General features: G+C 38.4%; 1 protein-coding gene across 1 annotated transcript in view; it reads right to left on the bottom strand.

Moving 5' to 3' along the window:
• LOC149024485 (pyruvate kinase 2, cytosolic-like) overlaps positions 1 to 20,360 on the bottom strand; it is a 42,906-nt gene that overhangs the window by 10,639 nt on the left and 11,907 nt on the right. Inside the window, exons 7-11 of the mRNA XM_089144715.1 lie at positions 14,698 to 14,778; positions 10,989 to 11,057; positions 10,785 to 10,874; positions 8,664 to 8,808; positions 8,476 to 8,564 (exon numbers count right to left, since the gene is read on the bottom strand). Of these exons, the coding sequence (XP_089000841.1) occupies positions 8,476 to 8,564; positions 8,664 to 8,808; positions 10,785 to 10,874; positions 10,989 to 11,057; positions 14,698 to 14,778 (474 nt within the window). The remainder of the gene's footprint in view (positions 1 to 8,475; positions 8,565 to 8,663; positions 8,809 to 10,784; positions 10,875 to 10,988; positions 11,058 to 14,697; positions 14,779 to 20,360) is intronic.

Raw genomic sequence — 20,360 nt, 5'->3', positions numbered from 1 at the left:
CAGTTGATAGGAACCTGCAAATCCAATACCAGAAAACATGAATTACATCAAATAAACTAAAAGACAACACTGGTTTTGATGGTGCCAGTTACCCCCTGCAGCACGCAATGCTGCCCTCAGCCCAAAGGCTGCTGAAACCTCACATAAACTAACCGATATCCTTACCTCACACCTTTCCCCCTATTTATAGCCCACCAACCCACAACAACCCTCTCTCTCTCCTCCATATGGTGTAATCCTAGGGCCCTAACACATGGCCTCTCTTTTTTCTTTTTCGAGTCCTTTTGTGTCAATGGAAGAACAAAAATTTGTTAAGGACCAATAAACACAAATACCAAGGCAACCTACAAAGCTAAACTCATACAAGCCAATCACTACAAGCAATCTGCCACCCGAAACCCTCCCCAACTCCCAAATTCCTCTTTCCCTATGGGAGGAAAATCAAAATACTATTCCTTCCATACCAAGAAACAACATGGAGTCTTGCTTTGTCTGCCTTGTACCTGAAGAGTTACCTAAACAGGTTTCCAGAATAAATATTATGTAAACCCCAATTCTAGGGTTTGTCTTCAGGATTAGTCCAAGTGAACCAGCAGTAAAGTTACGGTTTTACAACCCTGCAGTTTAGGACTAGGAGCTGATTTGAGGGTTCTAGGGTTTGAAAAGGGTGGGCAAAGGTTCAGGTAGGGCTAGGGATCTAGGGCTTGTAGAACTTCATTCAGATCCTTGCTGTAATTTAGAATTCAGAACTGAAATTCAGGTTTAGGGTTAAAGAATTAGAGGGTTTGGAAGAAAATAGGGTTTCCTATTTCTAGGGTTTTTAGGGGCTGGCTAGGGTTGGGGCTAAAGTCAAAGGTAATCCTTCACCACACAACGTGCCCATATTTGAGCCCATTGAACCAATGATTCTCTCTTCCTAACAGACTTGACATTGTGAATTCCAATATTTGGAAATGTAATTTTTTTATATGGCCCAGATGATTTGGATGCCCAGGGGGACTTGGTAATTCTAAAACAGATTGGTTTTGGTTTAAGGGCTTGAACGATATGAATAAGAGAGGGTTAAGGTTTCTAGGGTTTTAGTGAAGAAGAAAGAGCTGAGGAATTTTAGGGTTTTGGGGGTGAGGAGAAAGGGCTATAGTTAGGGTTGAAGCTAGGGGGGGGGGGGGGAGGGGATGTTGCAGCCAAAAGGGGAAGGGAATAGGGTGGGGAATTGGGAAAACTAGGGTTTTGGGATTGGGGAAGGGAATGAAAACCTAGGAAATACTATGCTGCTGCAAGAGGAGAAGGAAAAGAAGGGGGGGGGGGGGGGGGGGGGAGGCTAATGGGGGACAGAATAGAGAGAAGAAGGTTAAAAAAGATAGGGGAAATCTGCGAAGAAGTAGACTTGAAGAAGGGAAAGAGGGAGAAGAACACTCATAGAGAGAGAGGGGCAGCAAATGCACAAAGCTAAAGCTTCAATTCATTTTTTCTAATCCATCCTCAATAAGCTGATTACAAGTGTTTAAATAATAAAAGAGATATTCTTCAATACAAAAACAACTATAGTGGGACTCTTGGTAATTTAAAGCTAGAAAAAAAACTGATAGTACTAGGACTCTTAGAAATTTAAAACTAACTGAAAAACTAATCCTAGATATCTTACTTGAATTAAAAATCTAATTGCATAATTATCCCAACAAATAAATAACAAAATCCAAAATTCTCTCTAAAACTCCCATGAAAACAATTCCTATTTAATCTTCTTGCAGGCTAGACTTGGGGCCCACCAAATATGAAAATTATCTTCTAGGTTACTGTTCACATTACTGTAGCGTCAACAGTACTTCTGGTTGTGCTGCATTAGTTTCTCCCCTCCCCCCCCCCCCACCAAAAAAAAAAGAAGCTCCTGTCCTCAAGTTTCATTAAAAGAATATTTGCCTTGCTCGATTTGCATCCACAAAACAAGTGATGGATTGCTGCAACATTGTTTAGAATCATTGATAAAATAAATTCGGGGAAAGGGAAGAAAGGAGGAAGAGTAGAAAGATCTCAAGGTGGAGAAGAAAAGCAGGGAAGAGAGACAAGAAGGTTGAACAGATAGAGATTTTCCCAATTCTGGGCTTTGATACCAATTAATAGGGGACAAAATAGAAAGAAGAAGGTTAAAAAAGATAGGGGAAATCTGAGAAGAACTAGACTTGAAGAAGGGGAAGAGGGAGAAAAACACTTATAAGAAGAAGAATGAAAAGAGGATAGAGGGGCAAACGCACAAAGCTAAAGCTTCAATTCATTTTTTCTATTCCATCCTCAATAAGCTGATTACAAGTGTTTAAATAATAAAAGAGACATTCTTCAATACGAAAACAACTATAGTAGGACTCTAAGTAATCTAAAACTAGCAAAATAATAATAATAATAAAAATGATCCTAGATATCCTACCTGAATTAAAAATCTAAATGCATAATTATCCCAATAAATAAATAGCAATCCTAAATTCTCTTTAAAACTCCCATGAAAATAGTTCCTATTATATCTCCTTACAGGCTGGACTTGGGGCCCACCAAATATGAATTTATCTCCTTGCAAGCTCAAGTTGGGCCCAACAAATACGAAAATTATCTTTTAGGTTATTGTTCATGTTACTGGAGCATGAACAGTAACTTCTGGCTGTGCTTCATCAGAGGCTGTGATGAAGAATTAGGGTTGGGGAGAGAGAGGTGGGGTGAAGCTGCCGTAGGGTAGGGGAGAGGTGGAATGGAGCTGCGATAGGGCAGGGTTGGGGTTTTACGAAAACAAGGGTTTGGAACGGGGAGGGTTTTCCACAAGCAGGGGGGAAGGAGAATAAGGTGAAAGAGAGGAAAAAAGGAGAAAGGTAGGGGCAGGGGCTGGGGGAATGTTTGCTTGAAAGGGGGAGAGGGAGACGACAACTTGTAGCAAAATCAGAGCACCAACACAGCTGCAGGCCTCCTTCCTCAGGAAGTCCAAGACTCCAATATTCACCTTCAATTCTCAAGTTTATTCAAATAATCAAGCCTGTCTTCTTTAAAAGCTAAGAGCCATATTTATATACATGAATGGGCTCGTACTAGGGCTCAACAATTAGAAGGTGATTCAAATAGGACTTCTACTTGGACTCAAATTGGAAAGAAAAACAAACTAGGACTTTAACTAAACAAAGTGCAAACATAAAAGGACTTCTAATTTGAGAAAGAATCACTTTTAGGATAGGACTCTAAGTTAGAAACCAAAACAAAGAAAAACTTCTACTCTATTTGGGACTCCTACTCCACTAAGGATTCTTACTTAACTCATCCTAGGATGATTCAAAATTACAGTTGAGAATTGCAGCAGCCTTGGTGCACAAGTTGCACAAGTTTCTACTATGTAGATGCTGCCTTAATACACAAGTTTTGGAGCTGCAGCTTGGAGTTTCCTTTTTGGATACTTCCTATTTTTCTTATTGTTTGGTTGACAAGTAATCTCGTTAGGCTAGTTTCCTTTTTAGTAAATTTGGCAGATTCTATGCAATATGTAATTTTCTTTTTGCTGTAACTCAGTTTAGGAAACTTTCCTAAACTAAGACTTGATTTTACATTATAATTAAAGTACCAGGGGAGAGCCAACATATACATGCAAGCTCTCTCCCTCTTCTCTTCTTCTCCTTCAGTCTTCTTCTATTCTTTTTCCATTGTTCTTCTTCTTTCTAAATTTCCTTTTAGTCCCTAGGCTGATCGCAGGTGCTGAAATTCTAATGTGGTAACAGAGCGAGTTTAATCAGCCTAGGGACTCCTCTCTCAATTTTCTTGGTTTTTCCTTTCTACTTGGTGCGTAGCCACCCCTTGCTGCATATGATATATTAGATCTTTCTTCACAATTCATGAAGAGATCTATGTACCTACTATTACCAATACTGCAGAATCCAAAGACCAGTTAAGCTTTTTATACAGAAGAAGACCTGTTGAACTTGCTATAGCTCTGTGCCGACCTAAACAACATCTATTCTTCTATCCATTAACTCTACTTTGGTTTGGACTGCATCTATTGCCTAGATTAATTTTTCTTTTTTCTTTTTTTATGCAATTTCTTCAACTGCTACTACTCTTCAATTGGTAACCTCAATGCCATAACCCCATTGATATTATTGTTGCTGCTAGACTGCTTCTATATGGTTTCCTGCAAGGTGTTATCTTTGTTGCCCTATGTTTGCTACTAACCTATGCTGCCTTCGTACTCTATTGTGATGCTAGCACTACTTATATTGCTGCTGCAAGATATACTATTGCTGCCCCTGTTTTACTGAATTGTTCGCTCTGGAAAAATCTGTTGATGCCATATGAATTTTGCTACTAGTCACACTACTACTGCCCCAGTTCTATTCAATTTTTCTGCTCTGAATAATTTCTGTTGGTATTGTATTGCTTCTCTATTTCTGCCATTGATTGTTTCAGGTGACACAACACTTAAAAAAAAAATTTGTTTACATGGTAATGCTGTCCTACTTGAATTGACAGCAGCCCCGTTTTTTCCCTTGTTTTCTATCTACCAGAATCGACTTCGATGGTGTTATTCTTCTGGTAGATGGAATATTATATTACTGATCACTAGTTCTGGAATAATTTCCTCTGAGTTAATTTGCTACATTTTGGATCTCTGGGACCATGGTGGGAGATCTCGCTCTCGAGCGAGATCTTGCCACTCCAAAATAGCGAGATCTCGACCAAGATGGCGAGATATCGATCGAGATCTACCAAAATTTTGGCGTAATCTCGGTGGGTTTTAGGGCCCCGGTTGGGCTGAAATTTGGTATTTAGCCTATTTAAGGCCTTTTGAACACATTGGTGGCCTTAGATTTGTGAGAAAATAACCCTAAGTATGTCTTCTAAGTCGACCCTATGTGTAAAATCAAAGTGCTGTGAAATGCAAGGTTAGACAACATGTAATGTAAAGATATCAAGTAATTCATGTTATCAACTATAAAGTATCAAATACATTACACATCAAACTATCAAAGAACTTAAATGTCTTCAAAATTTTACAACCATAAGAAGTTTTAGACTTCTAGTAAGTCAAAAATCATAATCCATAAGTTCACAATCACAAGAGTATGTGAGTAATAAGATTACAAGACTACAAGACAGCAAGAGTATCACTTAGCATTCTGCATCAACTGATTCTGAACAATGGCCACATATGACTCCTAAATCAACTCATCACTGTAGTATGTCACATATCGGTTTAAATGTCACATTAAATTGGTTTCCATGAAAGTGTAGATCAAAGCTTGTGGATCAACATATATTTACATTAGACTTACACACCCATTGTAGAACATTCTATTTGAAAAAATTCAAATTTGGGGGAAAATCTTACCTTTGTTGAAAATCTAGTTGAAATAAGCTTGAATAATGATAACTTGATGTTGTAGATGTCTTAAAGATGTTTAGAAGTTGAATCCCCAACAAATTCCGGCCAAAAATCAAGTTTCTGGTTGCAGCGAGAGAGAGGCGAGATCTCGCCAATCGCCGAGATATGGCGAGATCTCGGCGAGATGTGGCGAGATCTCCCATCTCGCAGATCTCGCCTCTCCTCTCATCTCACTATCTCAAAATAGCGAGATATCTCGCGAGATCTCCCACCATGTCTGGGACATACTAGTTGTCATCGCTCTTCCTTTGATATTGTTGGTGCTTCCCTTACTGCTGAGGGGTTTACTAATTTTGCTACTAACCCATTTGAGTTGATGTTAGTGCTTTAGAATTTTAACTATAATAATTGGAAGTTCTTGTACTTGGATTCATCAAGTAACATGGTTCCTTCAAGTAATTTGTCCATGTGTAACGCTACATGTGAAGGGGAGATTGGAGCCTTATTTTATATCTACTCAAGTCTTTTGAAGAGTATTATTTGTGAAGATCTTTATCTTCCTAAGATGGTATTCTATAGTTGGTTGCTTTTTATCTACCTACTTGAAGATGGTATTCTATAACTTTTATCGATTAGTCTGTAGCAACCCATACTACCTTTTATCTACTTACTTGGTCCATAGTAACCTATACTACCTTTTAACTACATACCTGGTCCGTAGTAACCTATACTACCTTTACCTACCTACTTGGTTTGTAGCAACCTATACTACCTATATCTACCTACTTGGTCCGTAGTAACCCATACTACCTTACCTACTTGGGCTGCAGTAACTTATACTACCTTTTACCCGCCTACTTGGTCCACAGTATCCAATACTACCTTTTACCTACGCATACTTTTGTTTATTACTTTGCCTTCTTGAAAAAGGTTATGTGCAGACACTGAAGCTACAATTTTTAATGGTAGCGAGATCTCGACCATCTCGGTCGAGATATGCGATTTTTGGGCATCAACTCAGTCCCAATTGGGCTGAAACTTGGTATTTATCCTATTTAAGGCCTTTTGAACACATTGGTGGCCTTGGATTTGTCAAAAAATAACCCTAAATATGATTTCTAAGTTTACCCATAGTGTGAAACCAAAATGTTGTAGGATTAGGGAATGCAAGGTTATACAACATGTAATATAGAATCTTTAAGGAATATAAATGAAAAACAAGTGTATCAAATGTATCAAATAACCTAAATATCATCAAAATTCCATCCATATGAGTATCACAATCTCAATTTTCAAGAATAGAATAAAAAAATTATACAACCATTAGAAGTTTTATATAAGCCATTAAATCAAAGTTCATAAGGACAAGCAGATGTGCTAAGAGTAATTGCAAGTGGAAATCCAGCCGAAATCCGCAAAAAAGTCGACAAAAATTAAGAGTTCCAGCGAGATATGGCAAGATCTCAAGCGAGATATCCCAACTATTTGTCTCGATCTCCATCTCGTCTCGTTTATTTGAAAAAGCAAGATATCTCGCGAGATCTCCCACGATGTAATTTATGTAGTGTGGAGGTTCCTCCATACAATTAGCATTATTTGTATAGTGCCTTTGATGTTGCTATACTTATGGATCGTGGTCTCATTATTGGATGGATTGTTCGATATGAAGAATTCAATTCTTCTTCTTCTTTTTTTTTTTTGTCCTTTTTTTTTTTATTTGATGTTGGTTATCTCCTGGGTAAAGTTCTCTTAGTGTTTATTGGCGTCTACTATTGCTACACGTTGCAACTTGGAGTTTCCTTTTTGGATACTTTCTATTTTAGTTGCTTTCTATTTCGGTTACTTTCTATTTTTCTTATTGCTTGGTGACACGTAATCTCCATAGGCTTGTTTCATTTTTAGTAGATTCTATGCAGTATGTAATTTTCTTTTTGCTGTAACTCATTTTAGGAAACTTTCCTAAACTAAGAATTGATTTTACATTATAAATAAAGTACCACGGGAGAGCCAACATATACATGCAAGCTCTCTCCCTCTTCTCTTCTTCTTCTTCTTCTTGAGTCTTCTTCTATTCTTTTTCTATTGTTCTTCTTCCTAAATTTCCTTTCAGTCCCTAGGCTGATCGCAGGTGTTGAAATTCTAACAATTACAAAATATGAGGAGGACTAGTCTCCTAGGAGGAATTTGACTACAACTAAAAGAATCCTTCTTTGATTAGGACTCCTAACTAGACTAGGACTCTTTTATAACTTAACAAAGACTAACTCAAATAACAAAATAAGATTAGAACTAGAATCCCAATAAAATTCTGGTTCTACTTGATCAAGTTGGGTTAAACCAGGGGCACCCAAAATGAGCAAAATGCCCCTATGCTGGCTGAATTTTCCTGGGCTGCTGGCTACGTCACTGGGCCTTCTTTGGATGGTCCTTGACTTGGTTCACATCAGAATAACAGCTTATTGTACCCCATCTGGTCCCCGAGTAGCACTGCATGGCATGCCTATGGGAATGCCACCCAGAAGAATGGATGCTTAAGATGAAAATCAAACTCCAGAAGTTGCTTACCTTTTTATTGGAAACAATTAAAAGTCTCCAAATTGGAAGAAAAGACGCAGTCCATAAAAAAAAAAAGAAAGGAAAAAGAAGATGATAGTGTCTCACTTCTATCCATTAACTGGTCATTTCCTCCACCTCCCCGTCCCCAACCCAAAGAAAATGCACTCTTCAGTCAACCACTGACGAAGGCATCAGAAATTAATAAGCATCAGTTCATTAGCTTGAGGTACTTCTAGCATAATGTGCTTGTTAGTGGCTGGTTTTTTTTCTTTCTTCCCTCCTGAATAAGTACCGATACAAGTCATGAAACTATTTCATTTTCAGGAATTATTATTGTGGGTTCATCATTAAGTTTTTCTTTCCTACCCTACTCTCTCTTTTTCTGCAGCAGAACTGAATCTCTGTTCTCCTAATATTTGTACTCACCATAATTACTAAGAAGAGCTCTTTTCATACTTTAGCTCACCACAATTACCAAAGAGAATTAGCCCCCTGGAAAGAGTAAATTTAGTACTCAAAAGATCCTTTCCCCTTTTAATAGCAAATCTACCAAAGCCGATACGAATACTTACTTCAAAACAAATTCTCCCAACAGTTTTAATTGTCTCCACAGGATAGAGACCTCGAAGTGTTTCTGCACCCAATAATATACCGTCTGTGCCTGAGAAATACAAACACATATCTTAGTATTGAGCACTTTGATCAAACTGGAAAATAAAACCTTAGCTACAGGTAAATTATGCAGTTTTAGTTCATGAACCATCAAGGACAGCATTTGCGACATCAGTTGCTTCTGCCCTAGTAGGCCGTAGATTGTCAACCATACTATCCACCACTCTGGTAATTATGGCAGGCTTCCCGGAGATGTTACACTTGTGAACAGCATACTTCTGAAATAAGAATACCTACAGTGGGAGATATTTTAAGTGCTCATGTATTAGTAAAACAGTAATGCAGAAATTTCAGAAAATACAAGAAGTATCACATAATATTTATTGCTTACTACTTAGTGTTGTCATTGTTATCTCATCCTGAAGCCAAAGCACAAAAGTTTGTCATATCCAGAATAGCTTATTCCCTCTATCACTTAAATTATAAAATTATTTACTAACACTATATCATCTAGTACTAGTAACTAGTAAGAAGTTCATCAGGGCATAGCGTAAGAAGTGATATTAAACATGTAGACGTATCAATCTAACATTGACACAGGCGATTCTCAGAGTTTGATATGGTCAACAAATTCCCAAAAGAAAAAGAGAAAGAATGATCTGTTGATCAGAAATACAATAGAATATAGCTTTTAAAGCTGGACGGACTGCAGGTTAAACCAAGAATGGCCCTGATTCCATTATTCTACTTTCCAACTGTTTTCAGGTTAAAACATTGTAAAATGACCAAAAAAACACCATAAACCAAAAAGTAGGGCGGTCCTTGGCCTCTAGCTTGTCAAGTTTTTATAAGCTATAAGCTGTGCAATTGAACCGGTCCTATAAACCAATTACCAACTTGCTTATCCTGAAAAAAATGAATGTGAAAATGATTACATCATAGGCATCTTATTACATTAAAGCAATTAACTTCTGTATCCATATATAGAGACAAGGGCACAAATGAACAGATATACAGAAGTCTTATGGGAAGACAACTCATATTTCAGCAAATGTCCGTTCATATTCACTTCGAGTGAGGGCAGTGGAGGAGAAAATCAAATTCAGATGGATCATACCATTAATTGTTGGTGTGTCAAAACTTGACACATACCCTGACTCAGGTGTGGACCCATTTAGAATAGTATGCATGCAAACTTCAAGCATGTCCCCAGCACAATACATATCCATATAAGTCAAAATGTTGACATTCAAGCTTTTATAAGTTTATCACGCATGTCCACATGCAATATAGGCAGACATGTTTGCATATCATCTGGTTGTAAGCAAAGTGAAATGAAGGAAATCAAACAGAAACTTTCTTAATCATTGCCAAACATCCCAGTAGCAGCTATTATATGCAGGTTTCTCTTTATTTGGTTACAGATTACTGGTTAGAGTCTGTCCAAACATCAGAACAGAACCATATTCTGGGATTGAAGCACTATCAATATACGAACTCGGCAGCAATATAAAGAGGCCTTCTGATCTGCAGATTATGAGACACCAGTAAGTTACTGATTCCATCCACACAATTTACTACTTACTTTCAAATGTTTTAGTTACTGATTCCATTCACATGCATTCCATACACTGTTTCAAATTCTGGATACTGGCCTCTAATTTGTTTAGTGCTAATAACTTGAGATCCAACCATTGGATCATTATACTATTTTGGAGGTGCTTGTAATTTTGGTTGTGAATACTTGGGTTGAATCCTGGGTCAAATGGATTGGAAGTTTTGTCAGTGATAGCTTGCTTGCTAAGAGTCAGATCCTGCATTACATGGACTAGTAGACCTGGCTGCTGCTGGATAACATTCCGTTATGATGTCATGTAAAGGCAAAAATTAGGAAGTATTTATACTCTTATAAGCATATAAAGAAATCAACATAAAGCAGTTAGCAGCACAATGTAAATCATCCCAAATCAACTCAACTCAACTCAACTGAACCTTTTCCAACTAAATGGAGTTAGCTACAAGAATCTTGTTTCCCCATTGAACCTTTTTTAAAGACCATTAAAAGTAATATGCATCATAAGCATATATGAAAAACTATTCAATGCATTATCATAAAAACATTAATACTAAAAGGCACTGCAAGGAACTCAGTGAAAAGTATAGTCTATCTAAGTAACAGACAGTTATTTGTGATCTACAGTGACAAATAGATAGTTAAGTGTTATCAATTTTCCACTCAAAGAAAAAGAAGAAAAAAAACAAATCTTACCTTTTCAGGGGGTAGGTCTATTCCTAAGTTCCCACGAGATAGTATGATACCATCTGCTTCTTGGAGGATCTCATCAAAATCCTTTAAACCCTGGTAAAGACAGAGAATTTAATTAGATGTCAATTCATTCAAATGGCCATTACATTTAACCTAGAGAACCAATAAAGATGGTGATAGATTTCCCACATAAATATATTTTCTCACCTCCACATTCTCAACTTTGGCAAATATTTGAGTTTCATGAAGATTCTGTGACTTGAGGAAAGCTCTAAGCTGCACAGAAAAGAAAAATGTAGGACTACCTCAACAACAATGTAAACATGAAGGTTCACTTTCAATAGGGGGAGTGGCTGATCGTAGTTAGAATTAGAAGATAAATACAGGATTAGATGAAAGAGATGATAAGTAATTATAAAGAACTGTTGCTGTATAGATGGAAGCTTGACAATTCGAGTTTTCAGTTGAAACACAACAGAACTTGGTATTACAGCACATTGTTTTATTTTGAGAATCTTGCTTCAAGTTCTCCTCTCCTATTTCCTCTCCTTGGACCCAACATTACAACGGGGTCACAAGGAAGAGAATATGATGTGAAAAGTTTAGAGGAATCATGAGATGAACTAGTATGAAGATCATTGAAATATCAGCAGGTAGTCTCATATGAGGAAATAGAGGTATGAAGTCAAACTAAACCAGGGCAGCATTTCCCTACTATCAACAGCATTTTTTTCTTCTAGAAATTGGCCCCTCCCTCTCTCTGCCATCTGGTGGGGTAGGGTCAATGGGAATCATCCTAGCCGCTCGGTTCAAGTGGAGAAGGGCTATTGAACCACAATTCATTTCTTCCTTGATTTTAAGAAATCACTAACACTATTCCCTTGTTAATGCTGCGTGTGATAATTGATAGCTGCCTTGGGTTATGGACGGTACTCTGTGGACCTCTTGAGTTGGTGTGAGGTGATTTTGTACCTCGAAGAGTGCATTTAAGTTGGACGTCTTCAAGTTGTATGGTCTCCTTGCTGGAGTTCTTTTCCTTGTATGTTGGGACGACATATTGGGGTAGAGTGTGTACTCCAAATTCTGTGTGTGCGTTTGTGTGCTTCTATGATATGTTTGAGATTAATGGACCTATTAATGTTTCAAGTAGTGCTCATCCTACTCAGATGGATATTGATAACCCAAATACCCAAGATGTTGGAAAACACGAACTACTTGGGCTATTATTTTAATAAGCTTTCCTTACGAAGTAGGGGGAAGGTAGGGTATGTTGCAAGCACCATCAAGCTCCTAATCTTTTACCCAACTAATCCGAATTGGAAGATCGATAACTCTACTGTTATAATTTGGCTTATCTTTTCTGCGAAGCCTAACTTCCGAAGCTTGGGAGGAGGTTATAAAAAGGAGATTGCTAAAAATATTTTGGGACACTGTTTCTAAAACTTTTGACAGTGTGGGACTAGACTAAGGTTTATCAATTCTTTAGAAGGTTATTACAACGCAAGCGGGGGATAAGACCATTTCTGAGTATTATAATACAGCCATCGGATTCCAGGGAAAATTTGATCAATACAGGGACCTCTAATTGTCCAATTAAGAGAATGATGCAGGTCCAGCACCAAAGAGGCCTTCTTTGGTTAGGAACAACATATGGTTAACATATTCGTTGGTTGGGCCCAAGGATCAAGATCTCAGATTCAAGGCTGGTTTCGACCTATGGTGAGATGTGTCAAAACCATGTTCAAACTTGAAACCAGGGAATTGTGGGGTAAAGGTCAACAAGTGATCGGCTGGTCAAAATGATTGAAACTGGTCAAAACAACTGAAACTTGCTGAAAAAGTTGAAAACTGGGTTGGTAGAAATTGGTCATAACTTGACATCTATTAGTGGAAACTACTGAAATTTTCAAAATACTGGTCGAAACTACTGAAATTTCAGAAATATTGTCGAAACTTGGGACTTGTAAAACTAACCCTGGTTTTGTTTGAGTTTCTTGGAAAATCAAATTTAACCAAAATGTCGGCTCATCTTGATCAAAACTTGAATCATGGTTGAGCCTTTGTTGGATTGGTCTCCAAGGTAATGGGCCGGCTCAATGGACCTAAGATATGGGTAGTTGAGTTGAGACTGAAAATAGCTCAGTACTCAGTTTTTTGTTAAATTGTTTTGTTTTAGATCAATTGAATCGGTTCTGCAGCTCATTAAGTTAGCAAGTGACTGGTACGTGCCTAAGCCTAACTAGTAGAATGTAATTAGGACTTTTAACTCTACTTTAGTTCAGTAGTTTGTTTAGGACTTCAAGTTACCTAATGGGAAGCATTGGGTTAGCCCTTTCTTTTAGAGTAGGAGTCTATTTTTGAGTCTTCCATATAAAGTTTCTTTTCTGATAAGTGATTTTTCTATTAGAAAGAGGGAAGAAACAAGATAGGCAATCTCCTAGAACCCATGGGGGAAGGAGACTCCATAAAAAAGGGCATTCCCTTTTAACCAGGGTCCCAAACAAGCCAGAAAACCCAATTGCAATTACAATCTGAATAAACATGAGTTTCTGCATCCTTCTGAATAAGCTCCGCTGACTCACTTGGAAAATCCATAGATTCCCGCTGTCCACCTCTCCCTGCCTCAGCTGAATGCCAGTTGGTTTGCACATGGACCGGACCTTTATATAAAGTTCAGGGCCTAATATTGAACACAAATTTGATTATTCAAATTGCCGACTGCAAAGCTTTGGCTACTGCCTTCTGTCTCTTCCAGACATAGTTAACAGGTGTTGAAAGTCCAGGCAGCTGTTTGAGCTTGGTGTTTCAGAGCCCACATACTGGTTCCCCTGGTGGTTTAATCTGGGTACTTAGTGTTTAAAATCCTAACTTCTCTTTCTAACTGTGGAATCAATCCTCACAGATCTGCCACTACAAGCTGCTGTCTTAGTAAGTAGATCAAACCCCCATTTAACTTTTATTTTTGGATACCCCCCCCCCCCCCAACCCAAAAAAAAAGAATTCTCAAGGATCCAACCACAGTCCACATACACTATCAGAAATCTCCAAATTCAACCCACAGCATGCCAATATCATAATCTACCACGTTTCCCCCATTCAACCACCATAATCCTAGGTTTCAGGTTTAACCAGCTGCTGTTTTGAAAACCTGCAACAACATACACAAGGTTTCTTTTCGACAGAGAACCTACCCATCCCAATCCAACCATGGGAACTTCATCCCCTTTCCTATCGGAACCATTATAATCTGGTTGCAATCTGACAGGTGATTTTCTGAAATTAACCTTTTACCCTTTAGTTCTTTCCTGTTTCTACTAGGAGCCCTCTGTTTCCCAAATTTGAGTTGGTTTTGATTGAGATCTTGAGATCTTGGAACCCCTAGTTGATCCAATTCAATTCAGGGCTATATCATAAGCTTTACAAAACACTTCAGAAGAAGCTTGTACTTATTCTCCCTAGCGGTTTGAACCAAAAGCATCAGCCAATTTAAATACAAAATATCAGGCTAGCCTCCTCTTCCATCCTCAGATGAAGTATGCAGCAACCTATAGAGTGAGAAGACTTGATGGGTAGCCAGGGAACCTGTATCCTCAGGCAGCCTATTCTCTTCTGGTATTAGAGAATCTGTAATCCCTCTAATACCATGTAACAAACCCAATATCTATATAGATAACTGAATAGAACTATAGAAGAAGAGAAGAGGAGAAACAGGAATAGAAAGAGAGAGATGAGGCAAAAATACCTCAGTAAACAGAAAAGAAGAATCTAACCTAGAGTAGGAAACAGAGCCAGGAATTACCAAAAGAAGAAAAAACTAAACTATCCCATGTAATCAAAATAGGGACAACCCTTACTCTTGGTACATATCTTGACATCTATAAAGCAACAAGTGGCATGAATAAGAAAAATACCCCACCTCTCGGATATCCTCTGCATGTCGAGTATATGAAAGCGAAATGAAGTCAACATTATTATGAGAGCCCCAAGTAGAAATGACCTGTCACAAGTGAAAACCAATAACATACAGGTCAAGCACTGATCACATATTAGTATGAGGAGGTGGCATTCAACATTCTTTCAAAAAGGAAAAGGAAATTAAAAAGAAATGACTGTAAGTTTATGATATTAAAAATCAGCAGCCCGCATAGATCTATTGTAAACCGTATGAAAGCATTAATTTTTTGAGACAAGTTAAATGGGGTTAGCAAAACTTCAACTCTTTCCCTGTTGAGACAATCATAAGATTTGAGTTACCATGGGCCATCCATAAATGGACTCTTATGGCTGAGTCCAAAATAGAAAATGAAAAGCAAAAAGAAAAAAAGAAGCAGCAAGTCTGTTGTAAAGCTGAAACTTGGATTAATGCAATGCATATGGGCCTTTTCCTCTAAAAATAAGCCTTAGGTCAGGTTACCTAGCCATAGACTCATGAACATTCGATCCTTTGGTTTTAAAGTGAAATGGGCCCATAATGGGGGTATCTAGTTCAAGTTTGAATATAGGTTATTTTAGTTTGTTTCAGTCTTGTTTGTTTTAATTGGACCATGAGTCTATTGCTTAAATAGGTTGATTAGGGCATCATGTTGGCTCAATTTGAGTTAGGGAGTTGAAGCCATAGAATTCCACGTCTTACTTAGGTTTTTGTATTTAATTAACTTTTAATTAGGAACCATGCCTTCCAACACAAGTTAGTGTTCTGTTTTATTAGCATTATGTTTCCTTTTTCATTTAAGGCTGTCATACACAAAGAAAGCAAACCCCCCCCCCCCCCCCAAAAAAAAAAAAAAAAAAAAGAGAAGGGAATAAGGAAGAAACAAAATCATCACTGAACAGACTGATTATTGACCATATGCTATTTTCAGCTTTTCTGCTTTACTGTGAGAATTCTCTAACTTTTGAACAAGATTAGATCAACTCTGCAGTGAGTAACATCTGGAGGTGACATACCCCAGGTTTTGGGCTAGTCTTTAGGGCCGTTTCAAAGTGAACCAGCTTACAAATAATTAATCCTTGGGAAGTTTATTTCAAAATTCGTAACCCATGGGAAGGAATTTTGGACAAGATAGCTATGGGATGGATGCAGAATTTTAGGGTCTCAACAAGATGGGATATGATTTGGGAGTTAGTTATACCCAAAATGGTTTTGGTGAAGAAAATGCGGAAGATTTAAGGTAAGGTGGGTAGGGTTTATCTGTGGAAATTGCATCTTGGGTAGTGAAAGACTGGGGGAAGGTTAGGGTTTTAACAAATGCCAAAGTGGGATGGTAGATTGGGGAAGATATGGTTTTGGGATATCCAGAGGCACCCTAGGTAGGATCGGATGGGGAAACAATCATATAGATGGGATGGATTAGGGTTTAATAATTTAGGGGAAGAATGGGGAAGGGTTTTGATGCAGAATTGAAGACATATTTAAGAAAGAAGAAGCCCATTGGGTCAAGCCCATCAAAGGCCTAAAGCTATCATCCAAATCAGCCCATGACTTTCATGGGCTAGGATTGTTTTAGTGGGTTAAAGTTAGCCCACATATTTTGCTCTTCATGGTCTAGACCTAAGCCCAAGTCTAGTTCTTGAAAAATCAAATAAAAAGGGGTTGTGCTTTGAAAATAAAAGAACTCATTGTCAAAGGAGTTTTCCTTTGTCAAGAGTTAGGTAGTAGTTGAGTTATTAATAGGTAGGTGGTGTTAGCTAGTGGTTGGATGTTACCATTAATGTTTATGTCTCTTTAGAATGCTATATAAAAAGACTTATATAAAAGGTGAGACACAACTCATCAATTGAAATCAAATTGCTTTGTTAGCATTCCTTCTCTATGGATAGTCCTTGTGTTTGATCAAGGTAGGTTGGCGTTCGATCCAATTGATCCACCTTGCAGTGTGAAGCCTAGGTGTTACATTGTTATTCTCAATTCCCTCATATTGTCCTTTCAATTTCTTCATCATAGTTTTGCCCCTGTTTTGAAGATCTATTCAGCCTATATTTTTATGGTTTCAGCCCTTTTTCACATCTAAATTCTGTTTCATCTTAAGTCTATCAAATCTGAACTTGATTCCCTGTGAAAGGTCTTATTTGGCCATTGTTTTGATCAATCAAATACAGTCTCTACCTTCTCTCTCTCTCTCTCTCTCTCTCTCTCTCTCTCTCTCTCTCTACATTCGATCATCTTTGAAAGGTTGCAGGTGGGAGGAAACAAGAGGGAGGGGAGAGGACTTGCTGCAGCAAGGGAGAAGAGGGGCGGGGGTAGGGGAGGGAAGGGGGTAGGGAAGGGGTGCTGGGGTTGCACTTACTTGATGGGAGTGGACTGGTACACTCTTAGGCCGCTGTAGAGGGTGTTAGACTGTTGCAGGCTCTTGAGGGTTTAAGAAGATTGAAGACAAATTGTAGAACTTCATACTCAGCCATGGGGATACTCTTGGAACCCACGACTCCAATTATTTCAATGCTCAATTTTATTAATCCAATCTAAATTGTAAGGCAAGGCATGAAATAGCCAATTATAAACAATGAAAGACACTTGGACTCAAACTAATTGACGAACAAACTTGGACTTTAATTGGAAATACCTTAATAGCTAACAACTAATTAACTCAATAAGTAACCAACAACCAAAAAATGGAGTCTCTTATGGACCACAAAATTACCAAATAAAATAACAATTACCAAGAAGGAAAACATATCCAACTACAACTCCCACATGGACTAAGACTCTTCAATAACTTGACCATGACATAATCAACTAAAAAAAGACATGTACATCTTGACTCTTGACAGGACATAACTGGACTCATGAGACCCCAAGGAGGGTGTGAAAATGGTCAAAATACCCCTTAGGGAATTTGACTAGCTCTCGCTAATGCATGGCTAGGTGACTGTTTTGGGCCCAATTTTCAACCCTTTTGGGGCCTACTGACCGTGGTTACATCAGGAGGCCTTGGATCCTTGGTGTGTCATATTAAAGGTTGTTATATTAGGTTCTTGGCAAGTAACCTCTATGGTTTGGCCTTGGCTGTGGATTCAACCTACAGTTACTTCACATTGACATCCATACTTGAAGACAAGGCTTCCAGACAAGGTAAGCTTGAAGCAAACACCATAAACCTTCTCCCCCAATTTCCCCCCTGTTTTGGCCCTATGATCTCTCACTTATGGTGGGAACAGGACCTTGAGAGATCGAAGTCCGACTCCAGATCTCTCGACTTGATTTGGAAGTCATTTGCTTTGATGTTTCTGCTAGACTTTAGATGTTCCCAAATCCCACAGTCCTGGATACCCCCAAGGAACAAATTGGTTGGCATTTCTTTTTTCTTTCTTTTTTCCATCCAGTCAGATGTAGTCCTGAACTCCTGATGTATCCAGACCCAACCCACATCAAATCCACTGAAATGTGGACAACAAAACAGGCCCTATTAGCACCTTTGAACACTAAAAGGGTCCAATAAATTCCTTCATACTTTTAGGATCCTATATCTACTTTTTATTTTTCAATTGGATTAGTGGTTAGCGTCCTTGTTTGTGTTGGAGTGAATACAATTTCAAGGAGGATTCCTTTTAAAAGTTAGTTATTTGGTTTTTGCAATTTATTTTTGGAGTAGGAGATCTTTAGATGACTCCTTTCTAGTTAGTTATTAAGCTGTTGAGCTGTAAAGGAATCTTAATCCAAAGTGGATTCCTTAGATTGAGTCCAATTAAGTTTCCTAGATTGAGTCTAAGTCTGACTCCCTCAAGTGTAAGGCTGTATAAAGCCCCCAACTCATTGTAAGCAATTCAATGAAACACTAGTAAAATTAGAAAAAACTTTGGAGGGAAAACAATTCAAGGGATTGAAGATCTTGGGCAAACTTTCTTATCTTTCGTTTCTTTTTCCCTTCTTTCTTTCGTTCCTTCTTTTCTTTTATTCCCCTTTTTTCAGGTTGCCGCAAGTCGAGAGGGGAGGGGGTGCTGCTAGAGCTGAGAGAGAAGGGGGCGGGTCCTACAATGATCACAGGGGTGGGGAAGGGCTTTTAGAAGACTTGCAGGGGGTGGAAGAGGGGCTAAGGCTAGTGTGGGATTTTTTTTTTTTGGGGGGAATGCCTCCTGCCAAGTTGCAGCAGCAGGGGAATGGGTGGGAATTCTTGTGCAGAACAATGAAGGGGGAAGGGGTGCCTTGCGTGGGCCTGGAGAAGGGGTAGGGGCTGCTGTGAATGCAGGGGAATGGAGGAAAAGGGGCTGTGATGGGGTTAGGGGTGTATCCTAGGGCTGGCGATGGGTAGGGAAGAGAGAAACGAGCTGGAGTTGTTGTACTTTGAATGCTTGAAGAACTCTTGCTGGAAATTTGAATGGTGCTGAATAACGAAGAAGATCTTTACTAAAGAGGCTCCCTCAACAAGAACCCCCCTCCACAAACTCAATAGCTTTTCATTCAATAGTCAGACTTTAAAAATTACAAAGCAACAATAGGCTATTTATAGCCTACTAAAAGAACTAGACTCTAAGTGGGAATCCTTTATAGATTAGGATCCCACCACATAATCTTGCCCTTGAAATAGAATCTAAATATTTAAAAGGCACATGCTGAAAATAAAGATTAGATAACCTAAAACTCTAAGGAAGTTCACTTGAAAAAGAATTCCTAAGTACACTCAACTACTAAACAGTCAACAACTAATAAAGACAAATTCTAATCAAAAGCAAAATCCTAAAAGATAAGAACCCTACTTGTAAATGAGCTTATCTTATCCACAACTTAACCAATTCAAACACAACTCAAATAAGACTCTTTAACAAACTTGGACTCCAGAATTTAAACTGGGATTAACTTCCAGCGACTAAATGGGGCTGAAAATGCCCAAAATAATCCTCCTAAGGGGCTTCGGCCAGCCTAGGGAGGCTTCTTGGAGCCATCTAGTGGGCCCCACTTAGGGTTTCAGCCATGGTTCAGAATCGTGGTCATATCAATCACCCTCCTCCTTCCCCAGTCTCTACCTCTAAACTTAACTAGAGCCCTCTGTTAAGTTGTTGAATTTTCAGGGCAGCCAGCAAAGTGCTGGGCCTATTTGGGACTGTCCTTGCAGATGTGGATCCTTGGATGTGCATAAAAAATTCTAAGCTAGAAAGATAAAATAACCAAAAACTGAACTAAATTCTTACACAGGATTGACCCTTATAATATGGTTTTCAACCAACAGGATCTTCCAATAATATTTATGGTGTAGCCTCAGACTTTAGAGTTCATCTAAGGGCTAATAACGGGATCCTTAAGAAGCCACTGAAATGATTATGGTTAGGTTTAGGGTCAATGTTTCACAGTGATGGCAACAAGTTAAAAGACTGCATGCAGTATAGGATGGTTAAAATTGTCATCAGTTGGAATGGGGATCTTTCTAATTTTGGTGGTTTAAAAGGGCCCCACACTTCAAGAAAAATATTCAGTTTTCCTCCCAAAAAAAAAAAAAAAAAAACCCTTTAGGGTTGATTACTTCTATTGCTTTGCCACCATGAGTTTGAAAACTTTCAGCTAAACCTCCCTAGTTCCTAAAAGTTTAATATGTGCCTATGACTTTGCCATTAGGATAAACTTGCAATTTATGTAATGGAATAAAA

Source organism: Hakea prostrata, chromosome 2 (genome assembly GCF_041222555.1).
Source record: "Hakea prostrata isolate BN-2017 chromosome 2, UWA_Hpros_2, whole genome shotgun sequence".
Lineage (NCBI taxonomy): Eukaryota > Viridiplantae > Streptophyta > Magnoliopsida > Proteales > Proteaceae > Hakea > Hakea prostrata.
This window is presented reverse-complemented; position numbering and strand designations above follow the sequence as displayed.